The sequence below is a fragment of the Manis javanica genome, chromosome 12 (assembly GCF_040802235.1).
Source record: "Manis javanica isolate MJ-LG chromosome 12, MJ_LKY, whole genome shotgun sequence".
Lineage (NCBI taxonomy): Eukaryota > Metazoa > Chordata > Mammalia > Pholidota > Manidae > Manis > Manis javanica.
The window spans coordinates 91,996,020-92,009,145 of NC_133167.1; the positions used below are offsets into that span (position 1 = coordinate 91,996,020).

At 42.4% G+C, this 13,126-nt stretch overlaps 1 protein-coding gene across 12 annotated transcripts in view; it reads right to left on the reverse strand.

The window, feature by feature from the left end:
* The window catches only part of RBPMS (RNA binding protein, mRNA processing factor), a 167,411-nt gene that overhangs the window by 88,230 nt on the left and 66,055 nt on the right, over positions 1 to 13,126 (reverse strand). For 11 of the 12 annotated variants that reach the window (XM_073219061.1, XM_073219051.1, XM_073219056.1 and 8 more), the window contains exon 2: positions 1,149 to 1,226. The exons of the other annotated variant lie outside the window; for it this stretch is intronic. Coding sequence is in view for 9 of the 11 variants with exons in the window: in XM_073219051.1 (XP_073075152.1) it covers positions 1,149 to 1,226 (78 nt within the window). In the remaining 2 variants the exon portion in view is untranslated. The remainder of the gene's footprint in view (positions 1 to 1,148; positions 1,227 to 13,126) is intronic. 12 annotated transcript variants of the gene reach the window in all.

A 13,126-nucleotide genomic window follows, 5' to 3' on the forward strand; every position in this document is an offset into this window, starting at 1 on the left:
TGTCACCATTACTGCTGCATTGGAGGAGAACTGTCAGAGGGGAGTTCTGTCCATCATTACACAGTGCCTCCTTGGCATGTAAGCTAGACTCTACTTTATCTCTGTTGCCTTTAACCGGTGGCTGCCCCTTGCCTCTTCCTTTCCAACCCAGCTGTTGTCAGCTGTCACTTCCTATTCCTTCTCTGGGAGAAGCGAGACCCTGGCCCTCAACCCTTCTTGCCTCTGTGGCTGGGTCCTGCTTCAGCAGGGATGGACCTTTAACCAGAAGTCAAGATGGTCCACTGCTTACTCATAAGTGTACCTGGCCAGGTGTCCTGGTGACATGAGCGGCTCAGACACAGGCCCTAGACTGATGGCCTCTAGGTTCCCTCCTGTAGGACCAAGGCCCCTAGCCCCAGCTTTCTCTTACCCCCATAAGCTAATTTTAAAATTTCTCAGCAGTCTGGTTATTTCAGCGTTAGTCCAATTTCCCACAAGGTTTTCAATCCCGGCAACATTAAACCCCTCTATAGTTATTTCATGTTGACGGTTACAATGGACAGGCCACTGCATTGAATATTTCATTAAGCACAAGCATGGCAAGCAAATCTTTATATTTTTGTTTTACTTTGATACTGAAGACATTTTTCCCATGGAAAAAAATAATGGTGGTCAGTCAGGTTCTTTGGTTCATAAAAGCCTATTTAACCTTTTATGTTTCCAAAGAAAAGTATTAATAGCATGCTTTTTGACTAAGAAGAAACCTTCTACATAGGGCCTGATTTATACAAATGAATTTGAAATATAAATACATAATCAAAAATTGATGTTTTTGGTGATCTGTACTCAGAAGGGTGGAGGATAAGTGGGGAGGGCACCAAGGCTGTTGCAGGTAGAGGAGAGACCGATGTCTGCACGTCAGTGGAGGGAAGCAGAAAGGCTCTGCGTCAGCTGCTGGGATATATAAGGCAGTTCCAGCCTCAGTCTTTCCCGGGTGAGCCTGCCATCAGGGCTGAGCTGTTCAAGTCTTCTTTACATGCTCACCTTTTAAATATATCACTTTTAAGGGTGCTTTCTCAAAACATTCCATTTCTTCCTCCAAAAAGCCCCCAAGTAGCTAATACACATACTTTTTGTCTTTTACAATTTCTGAAAGATAGAAGAGGTACCTTAAATGGTCTGAAAAGCAGATAGAGCTCCCGAGGTTTGATGTCCAGAGGCAGACCGCTGACAAACAGGGTCCGGACCTAGAAAACAATAGGAGGCGTGGTCAAGGGGGCATGCCACCGGGGTCAAAGGGGCATGCCACCAGGGGAGTGGCTCTCATGGGAATCTCGAAACCCATTACTGCAAATATTCCAGGCCTCCTACCCAGCCCATGCTCTCTCTGTGACTCAGCGGCTACTCTCGTGTTAAGATGCCACTAAGCCAACTCTTGAGCATTTCTATGTGGAATATTCACAGGGCATCACCTTGAGCTAATTTAAATGTACAAACTGACTTCCCCTTTCCCAAGTAGCCACTGCCTGGTTCTCAACATGTGAGTTGAACACAGGGTCCAGATAATCAGAATATTAGCTGAAGAAGAAATGCCACAGGGAGAGGAAATCTCCACTCTACTCTGATCAAAGTCACACAGAATGTGGTTCACCAATAAAATTTAAACAATTTGTTTTCTCCTGCTTGTCCAGCCATGGCTTTCCTCCTCAGCATTAACAATTAACAGTAACTTTAATAAATGCAAAAGTGTATTAAACTCAAACACATGTAAAGAGTGGCCAAAATGCATAATAACTCTGTATCTGCTCGGTTCCAAAACAGCAGGGCAGACCTCACTGCCCTCTAAGGCCTGGGGTACAAACTACGAGCTTAGTGTCTAGTCAAATTCAGAACACGGATGGCAAACTTCCAGGTCATAGGACCGGAGAAAACATGCTGGCATCCGAGTGGAACAAACAGGTAGGATTCTACCTCACTGATAGAAAGGTGAGGTGGGGTGGGGAAGAGGCACGGCAGAGAAAAGCGCTAACCAGAGCCAGGGAGCGGGGGGAGCCCAGTGCATCCTAGGTAATGCGAGCCAGTACTGAACAGGCAGCTGTGGATCAACCCACAGGGGCCTCTCATGCCACCAGCCCAGGGATACGGCCTGGATTCAACAAACAAGGAGAAGCCCTGCATGATCACCAACACCACGTTTTGTTTCTACTTAGTGTTCTTTGAGTCTGTTTTACACCCACACCCAACCCCAAGCTTTACTGAAACATAATTGATATGTAACACTGTGCAAGTCTTAAGATATATGTGTTGATTTGATACTCATATACTGCAAAATGATTACCACCAGTCTTAGCTAACACCTACATAACCTCCTATAACTACCATTTCTTTTCTGTGGTAAAAACATTTATGATCTATTCTCAGCAACTTCTAAGTATATAATACAGTACTATTATATAAATCACAATGCTGTGCATCGGCCCCCAGAGCTTATTCAACTCCTAACCAAATGTTTGTACACTCAGACCAACATCTCCCCATTTCCCCACCAACGCCCCTGCTCCCATTCCATTAACCCACATTCTACTGTTTTCACAAGTTTCAGCTTCACCTCCACATTTTCTATTCCTTCACTCAGACTGACAGAACATGATTAATTCCTCATTAGTGTGTTGCTACTGAAAGAAAAATTCAGGGCCGAATTGTTAACTACGAATCAATATGAAATTTTTTTCCTCAGGGAGAGTATTTTGTAGAATTCTAACACTTGCCATTGGTTCTGGTTGTGAAGAAGCACAAATCAGCAAGTAAGACCCTTTTATTGATTCAGCACAGTCCAAGGTAAAATGCCAGGCCATTTGTATGCAGGTGTTTAACACTAGGACGATGTCGGCAGTCCCAGAATCATGAATGATGTATTTTATTACTTGCTTGTTCATTCATATTTTAGACAGCTTCACTGAGATATGATTGACATACAAGCTGCACACCCTTTACAATCTGATAAGTTTTGACATACATATAACCTGTGAAACCATCATACCAATCAAAATAATGAACATACCCATCACCTCCATAAGTGCCCCCCTGCTCCATTAATCCCCCTAGCCCACCATCCTCATCCCCGTTAGTCACTGACCTGCCTTCTGTCACTATAGATCAGTACGTGTGTTCTAAAGGTTTATCTGAATACAGCCAGAAAGTATGTGTCCTTTTTTCAGACTTTGTAGAGTGCCTATTTCACGTGACACCACGCCAGAAGCTGACTGGATCACAGAGATGTCCGTGGAAATAATACAACAAACACACCTTATGTGTAAAACACAGCCAACACACATTCGGAGAGGAGAAAAAAATGCCTTGTGAGATTATAAATACATATATACCAAAATGCTTGTATTTATGTGGTTTAGCCCTGAGTGGTGGTATAGTAAGTGGTGTTTAATTTTTTTATTAGCTTTTTTGTATTTTCCATCTTCCTACAATAAGTATGTATTTTAGATATTCTAAGTTTACTTTGCTAGGTTGAGAACTGCCTAGATTTTATTGTTACTCTTCTTTAGGAAACTAATGTCAGTAAAAATCGCAAAGTTCATGGAGGAAACCCTTCTTTTTGTAAATATTTCAGAATTAGGAGATTCTTTTTAGTGTCTTAACAGGAAACTTATAAATGACAAAAGACACTGAACTGTTTGCCACTCACCCATAGATGACAGGTGGCTCAGAGCAACTACATTTTGTTCATCAAATTAGAGGCAACTAAGACATCTGCTACTTGACTTACACACGGAACCCAGTGACATTCCCCAGGATTGAGTGAAGTCCATACTCTCTCAGAAACCTCCTGGTATCTCATCTCTCCTGGAAGAGACAGTCTCTCCTCTGAGAGAACAGAGAGCCTGACCAGGAGAAATGATCCTTACATACTCGATTTATGAGGACAGCTATGGTCATTTAAATTCAAGTTGGAAATCTTTTCAGACCTCCTCAGACTAGGAACTTCATTAAGTAAGTTTAAATTAAAAAAAAAAATCATGGATAACAAATGGAAAAACTTCCTGAATATCTAACTCTTGCTTTTCTATGTTGAGTAGGGCCTAGAATCCTGGGGTATTTGAAAACACGCTAGCCTCCCTACTCCTCTCACCACACACACTTCATGCTAGCAAGGCATTTCTGGGCTCTGCCTACGGGAATCACGAGGTTGAGACAAGATTCTGGCTTGTGGGGGTCAGGGCAAGAAGGGACGTGGGGTGGGCTTTACTGTCAGTGCTGGAAACAATACGCAAGTGACCTTCTGTGAGAACAGAAAGCTCAGCGCATTCACAAAGTAACTGATTTGACCAGTGAGGTCAACGTGTAAGAGACAACATAAATCCATGATCAAATACTCAGGAAACAAGTCGCTCCAAATAACAGATGAATGCTGCCAAGCAAACTTTGTGGCAGGCCAACCATTACCCAGGGCAGCCCTTAACTTACCAGCAGGGTGTATGGACACAGATGTGCTCAGCACTCTGTCTTTAGCATCACAGGTGTTTACTTTGTCAGACACACAGGGGAACATGTTTCTTAGTCAAGGACACAACATGCCTCACAGAAGTTCAAAACACAAAGGAGCTGATAGCTCCACCCCAAAGGGACTCTAATGGATTCTGTGGCTGTACCTCCAATTTCATTTTTACCCCCAAAGAACTGAAAGAATAAATGCCAAGAGAAATTGCCCTGTGCTGGAGAGAAGGAACAAGAGCCTGCTTGGCTCAGCCACTATCTACCGTTCTGGAAGAGACCACATCACATTTTGGATAAAACTAGCCATGTGCTCTTAGGTGGCACTGCCAGCTACCACCGAGAAAGACAAGCCACATTTCTGTGACTGGTTCTAATAGTCAAATCATGGTGTCAGTGTTGAGCTTTCTTGGTAGAAAGGTCAAAAGAGTCCTTGAAATGGAGAGGTTCTACCTTTAAGAAAGAACATGCATATCCTGTAGGTAATTGAGACGGTAAAATACAACCAATAGACGAATGCTTGATTCCGGGATGCAGCAGAGAATATTCACACTTTTCAGCTAGTGGCTGCAACCAGCAAACGGGACACTGTCCAAAGACTCAGGGCATTTTCTGTGTATGTTTTAGGTGTTAAAAAGTGTCTTAGATGTCTCACCCTTAGTGCTCTGAGCTGACGTCCTGCGGTTCCTCTGAAATTCATCGGATTAGAAAAGGCCATTTCTCATTTTCTCATGACTCATGAAAACCTGTGTAGAGTCACTCATTTGAAACACCTAATGAGTAAAACCCATAGGGTGCCTCTATGATCTATCCTCTGCACACTTCCCATCTACCCACATTCTTAAACACACAGATGTAGGCTCCAAAGGCAGCTTTCAAATATACTGTATGTTGAAAGCATTGCTCTTTCAAAGGGCATTTTAGGGTTTGAAGGCTCTTTAGTATTTTTTATTTGCAGTATGCAGCATCCCCCTGGGCACAGGGTGCATACTCTATAAATATCTCTTCGACTATTTTAGGAATCTACAAAGTAACATTCTGTGTTCAAAAAAGACAGTGGTGTCTGCCTGTCCACCCTGACACAGCCCACAGAACAAGGGGACCACCTTTCCCAGGCACAAGGGCAGTACCGTGACCACGAAGTCAAAGGACATTCGTAAGTGACAAAGGGGCTGAAGAGGTGGACATCACTAAGAGGCAAAAGTTTAGAAGAGAAAAAAGAGAAGAGAGGCCAAGAAAAAAAAAAAACCAATCAGAATTAAGGAAGACTGATCAATATATGGTTCCTAGAACAATCACTCACATTTTCACCCAGGACTGAAACATACTCTTGTACGACTGAGTTCAATTTCAACACCTGTAAATGAGTAACTTACAAAAAGTTTGTTTTGAAAAGATTCTCAAACTCACTAACTTGCACATGTAAAATGGTGGGTAGATACGTCTATTGACATAAAACAAGGTGCCTGGTTATTAAGACATAGAGCAACCACAGACCTTACCCATAATTCCGTTTAATTCTTCCTCTGTTTTTAAGTCCCTATATGCTCAAGTGAAAAAATAAAGTACTGAAAGAAAGTATACCAGATTATTACTATGTTTAGAGTGGGAAGGGGACCGAGGGATTACAGAGAACTTTCGTTTTATATTATTTACCCACTTGGGCACTAAATAATAATAAGCACAAGCCTTTATTTTTTTCAGAAAGAACAAACACAAGCCCAAATAGATCTCCTTCCTTCTAAAATACAAACCTTGGGCCTGCCTACCCACTTCTGTCCTTAGAAATTCTCACTTTCCTTCCTGTCATTGCTCCACCGGGACAAGCTTGATCTAGCAGAAACAGTCGGGTAATTCACTGCATATTTCAGTTCTGACCACGAGCCAGTGCTTCTCTGTACTTACTCTAAAATTAAAATCTAACCAAAAATGGGCACGGGTGATGCTAAGTCAAGGCCCTATGAGCAGGACCATCGCGGTTTCAAAGGCTTGTTCTTGCTTTGTGTCCAGCCTACCTCCCACAAGCTGAGAACAGAGGGGCCCTCACTCTCCTACAGCTAACGAAGTGCCACCTTTCTCTTGAGACCGTGCAATATAAATCTGCTTTCAGAACAGAGAAGTTAGAAGGACCTCCATGTACCTGTACAGCGTGAATCCCACCCTGCAAAGCTGGGCTGTTCTAACACTCAAGTTAGTGGTGGGGGCGGGGAGGAGGGGACGTTCAGAGCCTGCTTAGGAGTGTTACACACTGGTTACATTATTTTACTCTTTTTAAATAAAGTATAAATGGATTTAGATCTTTACTTATTCTGTAAGCACCCACTGAAACACGAGAGCACCAGACTGAATCCCACTGAGGCCTGCTGGCCATCTCAGCCCCAAAGGAGGCCCCCGTCCACCTCTCGCTACCATGAAAACAGATCACCACGGTCATTGAAATGGTCTGCCGGGTGTCTCCTCTGGCTGCAGCTCAGCACAACTGACCAGCCACTGGTCGAACTCCAGCTTCTTGTTGGCACTGTCTTCTAGGCAGTCCAGTTCCCTCTTCCTGACAGCTGCCACTCACCAGACTTAAAGCCTTCATTTCCAGCCCCAGGAAGGTGTGCTGGGTCCTGGGGGCCAGGTTGATACTGACCCTAAGAAGCGACTGACCACAGGAGGAAAGGGTCACCGCACTGTTGCTACGGACTCCAGGGTTTGTTCTGGCTTTAAGCTGTGCAGTGCTGTTTCCTTTCTGGAGGAGGCCACGTGATGACCCACAGCGCTCACCTCCCCAGGCCTCAGGGGAGTGACAGCCAGCCGGGTGGCCCCATCCACGGAAGAATCAGGTTCACACCCTTTGTGAGGGCCCCTGGTCCCCTGCCGCCAAGGGGCTCAGCGTGTTTCCAGGACGGTCAGGGAAGACAGACTCACTCCCTGGAGCACACGTGGAACAGAGAACCGCCACCATGCTGTATGAACTCATACACGTGGGACTCATCTCTCACTCTGACAGGACTTCTTGGGGCCAATGTCCAGTCCGGGCTTCCCTCATGCCTGCACTACATCTAAAAGGATAAGAGACAAGCTTAGAATTTCTAGGGCTGGAAACCACTCAAGAATAGGCAGCAGATGTGCCTGTGCATGTGAGCACTTAACCTTATTTTTTAAGAAATTTCCTCAGTGCTGTCAGACACGAAGGGAGTGCCGGGTACGAGAGGCAAATCAGGAATTCAGGATTTGAGCTAGCCTAGGTAGGAAACTAGATATGTGTGTGCATGCACATGTGCGGCCCTAACCTCATCTTTAGGAAATTCGCTGAGTGCTGCCAAACACAGTGTAGGGTCACTGACTACTTAGGGTTCCACAAGAGGTTCATTCTAAAAGCAGGCAGCTCAACCCCTCACTCTAGTCCTATTCTTACCCCACCGTGGCTTCCCTTAGTTCCTTTAGTCAATGCTCTGATGGCTTCCTCTGTGTTCTACTTTTGTTAGACAGCAGAATCCTACTCTTCATTCAATCACACTGCCTACACTGCTATAACATGAAGACTTTCAAATGTGTACATTAATACAGTCTGTTGTAAACAGAAGTCTACATTCTAATGCCCCTGTTAGGGTTTTAATCCTAGACTCTGAAGGTGAATGTCCAGAAGATCACCCAGGCCACCCATGAGACAGATTTTTCCGTGAACTGACAAAATGAAAGATGAGCAGAAAAAGAGCTTATCAAAATACCAAGCCCTCCTTCTCTTCTCTGCATAGTTTGGGTGATTTTTATTTCGCAAAGCAGATCTGTTAAAGAAAAGAGTCATTCCGCCTCTCAAAATACATGGAAAACACTATCCCAGACAGCACAAAGTTCTTCCTGGTCCCTCAATGTACCTGGAAAAAAAAAAACCTCAGGCATGGGCAGAGATTATGGTCCCAACGTTGTCCAGGGATCTAAAGCATTTATTGCTTGTGATATTCGTAGTGGATAAACACCATCCTACTGCCAACTTCACTGTGCAATGCCCTCTTAACAACCACCCCAAATGCACCATAGTACTAAAACTAGAGAAGGTGTGCACACTGCAAAACTTGAAAGCTGTGGAAAAAAGGTTTACTTCCCAATATTTAGTCAATACACATCCTCTTCAAATTCTTTGATGTCAGGACAGCTCACCTTCAAACTGAAAGTTCTTCCCCATATGCTTGATGGTGAGCAACCAGCACTTAGCTGTAAGCACTGCAGAGGTATCTGGGCAACAAACTAAATGTGTTGAGTGTAAAATCTGAGTCACAGGACTAGTACAAGGAATAAAAGAGAGTCATATAATTCATGAATATTCAGATACAGATGAGTATGAAGAAGTCATTGTGACTTGTTAAATAAGTTGACTAGGATAAGTATTCAAGGCAGTAAAGCATAAGTAGTTTAAAAAAAAAAGTATCCATGTGGAACTAGACAGCACAGATTCAAGTACCAGTTCTACAACTCACTAGCTATGAACCTTGGACAAGTCATTCAACCTCTCCACTCAGAAGTTTCTGCATCTGGAAGATGGAGACAATAGTGGTTCCTGTTTGTGGCAGTTTTAAAATACATTCATGAATTCTTTGACACGCCTCTCTTTGAGAGGTGGAGGTTAATACTCCTCCCCTTCCATGCAGGCTTCACTTAGTGACTCACTTCTAATGAACAGAATATGGCAGAAGTGACTGTGACTTCTAACACTTGGTTATAAAAGGCACTGGCTTCCTCCTGAATCACTCCCTCTGGAGGAAGCCAGCTGCCGTGCTGTGACGATACTCAAGCAGCTCTGCAGGGAAATCATCATAAGGAAACAAGAGGCCTCTGGCCAAAAGCCACGGGAGGCAGGCAGCCCCACTGGAGACAGATCTTCCCAGGCCAGCCTTCAGATGAAACTGCAGCCCCAGCTAAAACTGCCTGCATCCTCATGAGAAGCCCTAAGCTAGATCTACCTAGCCAAGCCACACCTAAATTCCTGATCCTGAGAAACTGTGAAATAGTAAGTGTTTGTTGTTTAAGCTGCTAAATTTTGGGGTAATTTCTTAGAGTTGATGCAAGGATTAAGTAAGTTAAGAGATGTTAAGTGCTTAGAGTTCAGTGACTCATTCATAGAAGGGCTCAGAATATGTCATGTATACTAAAGGCTTACAACATTCAAAGAGAAAGATGCATTTTCATGCTCCAAAAGCCATCCTAAGAGATGCCATAACTGACATCATCATCATGTGCCTGTTATACATGGGCTTCAAGTGGGCAATAGAGAAAAAGTCTGCATAGTAAAAGGAACTGACGAACTTAAGTTAAACAATTTTTCTACTTCATGATTTTTACTTTTTTAAAAAGTATCTTCCAGATGGCCAACAGGCACATGAAAAGATGCTCCACATCGCTAATTATCAGGGAAATGCAAATAAAAACCACAATGAGATATCACCTCACACCAGTTAGGATGGCCAGTATCGAAAGGCTAGGAACAAGTGCTGGTGAGGATGCGGAGAAAGGGGAACCCTCTTACACTGCTGGTGGGAATGTAAACTAGTTAAACCATTGTGGAAAGCGATATAGAGGTTCCTCAAAAAACTAAAAATAGAAACACCATTTGACCCGGGAATTCCACTTCTAGGAATTTACCCCAAAGAAAACAACTTCTCAGATTGAAAAAGATATATGCACCCCTATGTTTACCGCAGCACTTTTTACAATAGCCAAGATATGGAAGCAACCTAATGTCCATCAGTAGATGAATGGATAAAGAAGATGTGGTACATATACAACACAATGGAATACTATTCAGCCATAAGAAAGAAACAAATCCTATCCTTTGCAACAACATGGATGGAGCTAGAGGGTATTATGCTCAGTGAAGAAAGTCAGGCAGAGAAAGACAAATACCAAATGATTTCCCTCATTTGTGGAGTGTAACAATGAAGCAAAACTAACCGAACAAATGTGTGTACGCAATTTAATTAGTAGTTTGTTAAAACCTCTACATGCTTATGTTACTCTACAAGAAGATATGTCAAAGAAATAATCAATCTTCCCAAGTTTTCTTCCATCTGCTACTTCTATAGCTTTTCTTCTTCTTTCCTAATTACAACCCTTTAGTAGAATTCGTGCCTCATATCAAAAATTACTGAGTATCATAATTCTTCCAAGTGGTAAAGATACCTCAAGACAAATACTGGGCATAGAAGCCACAGGGCATAAATCTGCAAAGAAGTAAAAAGCTAACCTTTTCAAACAATATGGCTTCTCTCTCACTTACCAACTTTACATTTCCCTGTATGGCCCCGGAAGATGACTGGTCAGCCAGAGATGGGTAAGATTCCTCAAGGGAGGAACAACCTAAGACAGGCACAGTTGCAGGGGGGCCATCAGGTGAGAAATTGGGGATCAACAGAGGTGAGGCTTAGAACCTCAACCCCCTGTTTTGAGAGAAATCTTCTGCATCCATGGATGTTTTGTTGCCCTTGTCTAGCTTGGATTAATACTTAGTCTATAGGCACAGATCTGATCATCTACATTTGCCCTCTTACAGCACTAAATTATGTTTTCTACCTTTATCTTGCATCTACCTAACACTTTAGCATTTTAATAATAATAATAATAATAATAATAATAATAATAATAATAAGGGAGAAATGTGGGATTCACATTTAAATCAAGTACAAAAATCAAATGAATAATCATATCTGACTTGATTGTTTATAGTTCATGATGCGTGATCAAAATTGAAAGTTTCTGTGATGACTGCCCTTGCACTGTTCACCATGTAAGAACTTGTTCACCATGTACGAACTTGTTCGTTATGCATCAGAAGATTGGAGACTGTTGAGAATTAGGCTTGGGGTTGATTAATGATTGTGCATTGAGTCCCCTATAGAGAATTTTATTGTTGTTAACAACCATTTGATCAATAAATATGAGAGATGCCCTCTCAAAAAAAAAAAAGAAAAACTAACGGAACAAAATAGCAGCAGACTCAGACTCCAAGAATGACTAGTGGTTACCAAAGGGGAGGGGTAGGGGAGGGTTGGTGGGGAGGGAGGGAGAAGGGGATTGTGGGGTATCATGAATGATGCACATGGTGTGTGTGAGGTCACAGGGAAGACAGTGTAGCTCAGAGAAGACAAATAGGAACTCTTACTACACTGATGGACAGTAACTACAATGGGGTATGGAGAGGACTTGACAATAAGGGTGAATGTAATAACCACATTGTTTTTCTTGTGAAACCTTCATAAGAGTGTATATCAATGATACCTTAATAAAAAATAAAATAAAATCATCCTAAAGTAAAAAAAAAAGTACCCTCCATTTTAAGATAGCCGATAGTGTGATTCAAAGTCTCTTTGCTATCATCTCTTTCAAACTCTTTACAAGGCCAAGAGCAAGCCCACTCTGGCCCGCACCACCCCTTCCTGCTGCGCATCCAGCCTCCTAAACTCCTTTTCCCCTTCCTTTTCCTGTTCACATCAGGACAATTTCTTTTCAGTCTATTTCTGAGATTAAAAAAAAACAAATCAAGGCTGACAGGTTTAAGCATTCCTATTAAGGAGAAGGAAATGTAGTTAGGAAAAGGAAAAAGAAAGAAATTTTGAGGCAATGCTATTAGGCAAATCATCAATCTGTATAATTTCTCATTAAATTTGGAAATTTTGCCCTCTTCCTACCTACTTTAAAGGAAAAATCAAAAGTATGAATCAACTTAAGTATCAGCATTCAAGGCACATTAAAAGTGTATTTTACTGAATTCCACAATATTCCTGATTTGTTTAATCACTTTTTATTGTATATGATATTTTAGCTACATTATACATTGAAAACCATAACTCATTAAATCATCCACTTGATTAATACTCATACCAGATTCTATCATCTCATGTGATACAAAATAATGGCAATACCAATGCTGGTGGGGATGCGGAGAAACCGAAGCTCTCATAAACACAGCTGGTGAGAACACAAAATGGTACAACCACTCTAGAAAACTGTTGCCAGTTTCTCACTGAACTAAAAATGCAAATACCATCCAACTCAGCAATTATACTCCTGGGCACCCTGAGAAATGAAAACTCATGTTCACACAAACACCCGTACTCAAATGTTCATAGATGCTTTATGTTTTAATAGCCAAGAATGGGTAATAAGCCAGATACCCTTTAATGGGTAGGTAGTTAAACAGAACTGTAGTACACCCACACAACAGAATGCTACTGAACAATAAAAAGCAACAAACTGTATCAGCCTCAAAATGAGGAAATTACAATGATGGAAAGCCGATGAGGAGTCTGCAGGAGGTAAGAGACGGCGGCAGAGTGGAGCGAGGAGGAACACGCAGGTTACACACAGCCAATGACGGCTCCTCACCTCCGGGGGTTGTTCCGTGTCCTAACTGCGGTGGTGGGTAAACAAACTTACATGTGATAAAACTGCAGACAACAGAACACACAGGTAAAACCGGGGGGGAAACTAGGTTGAGCGGATTACGCCAATGCCAATTTTTTGGTTGTGATATTGTGTCACAGATTTACAAGATGTACCATTAAAGAAAACTAGGCAAAGGGCATACAGGATTTCTCTCTCATGTCTTAAAACTGAATGCAAACCTACAATTATCTCAAAGTAAAGTTTAAACAAATTTAAG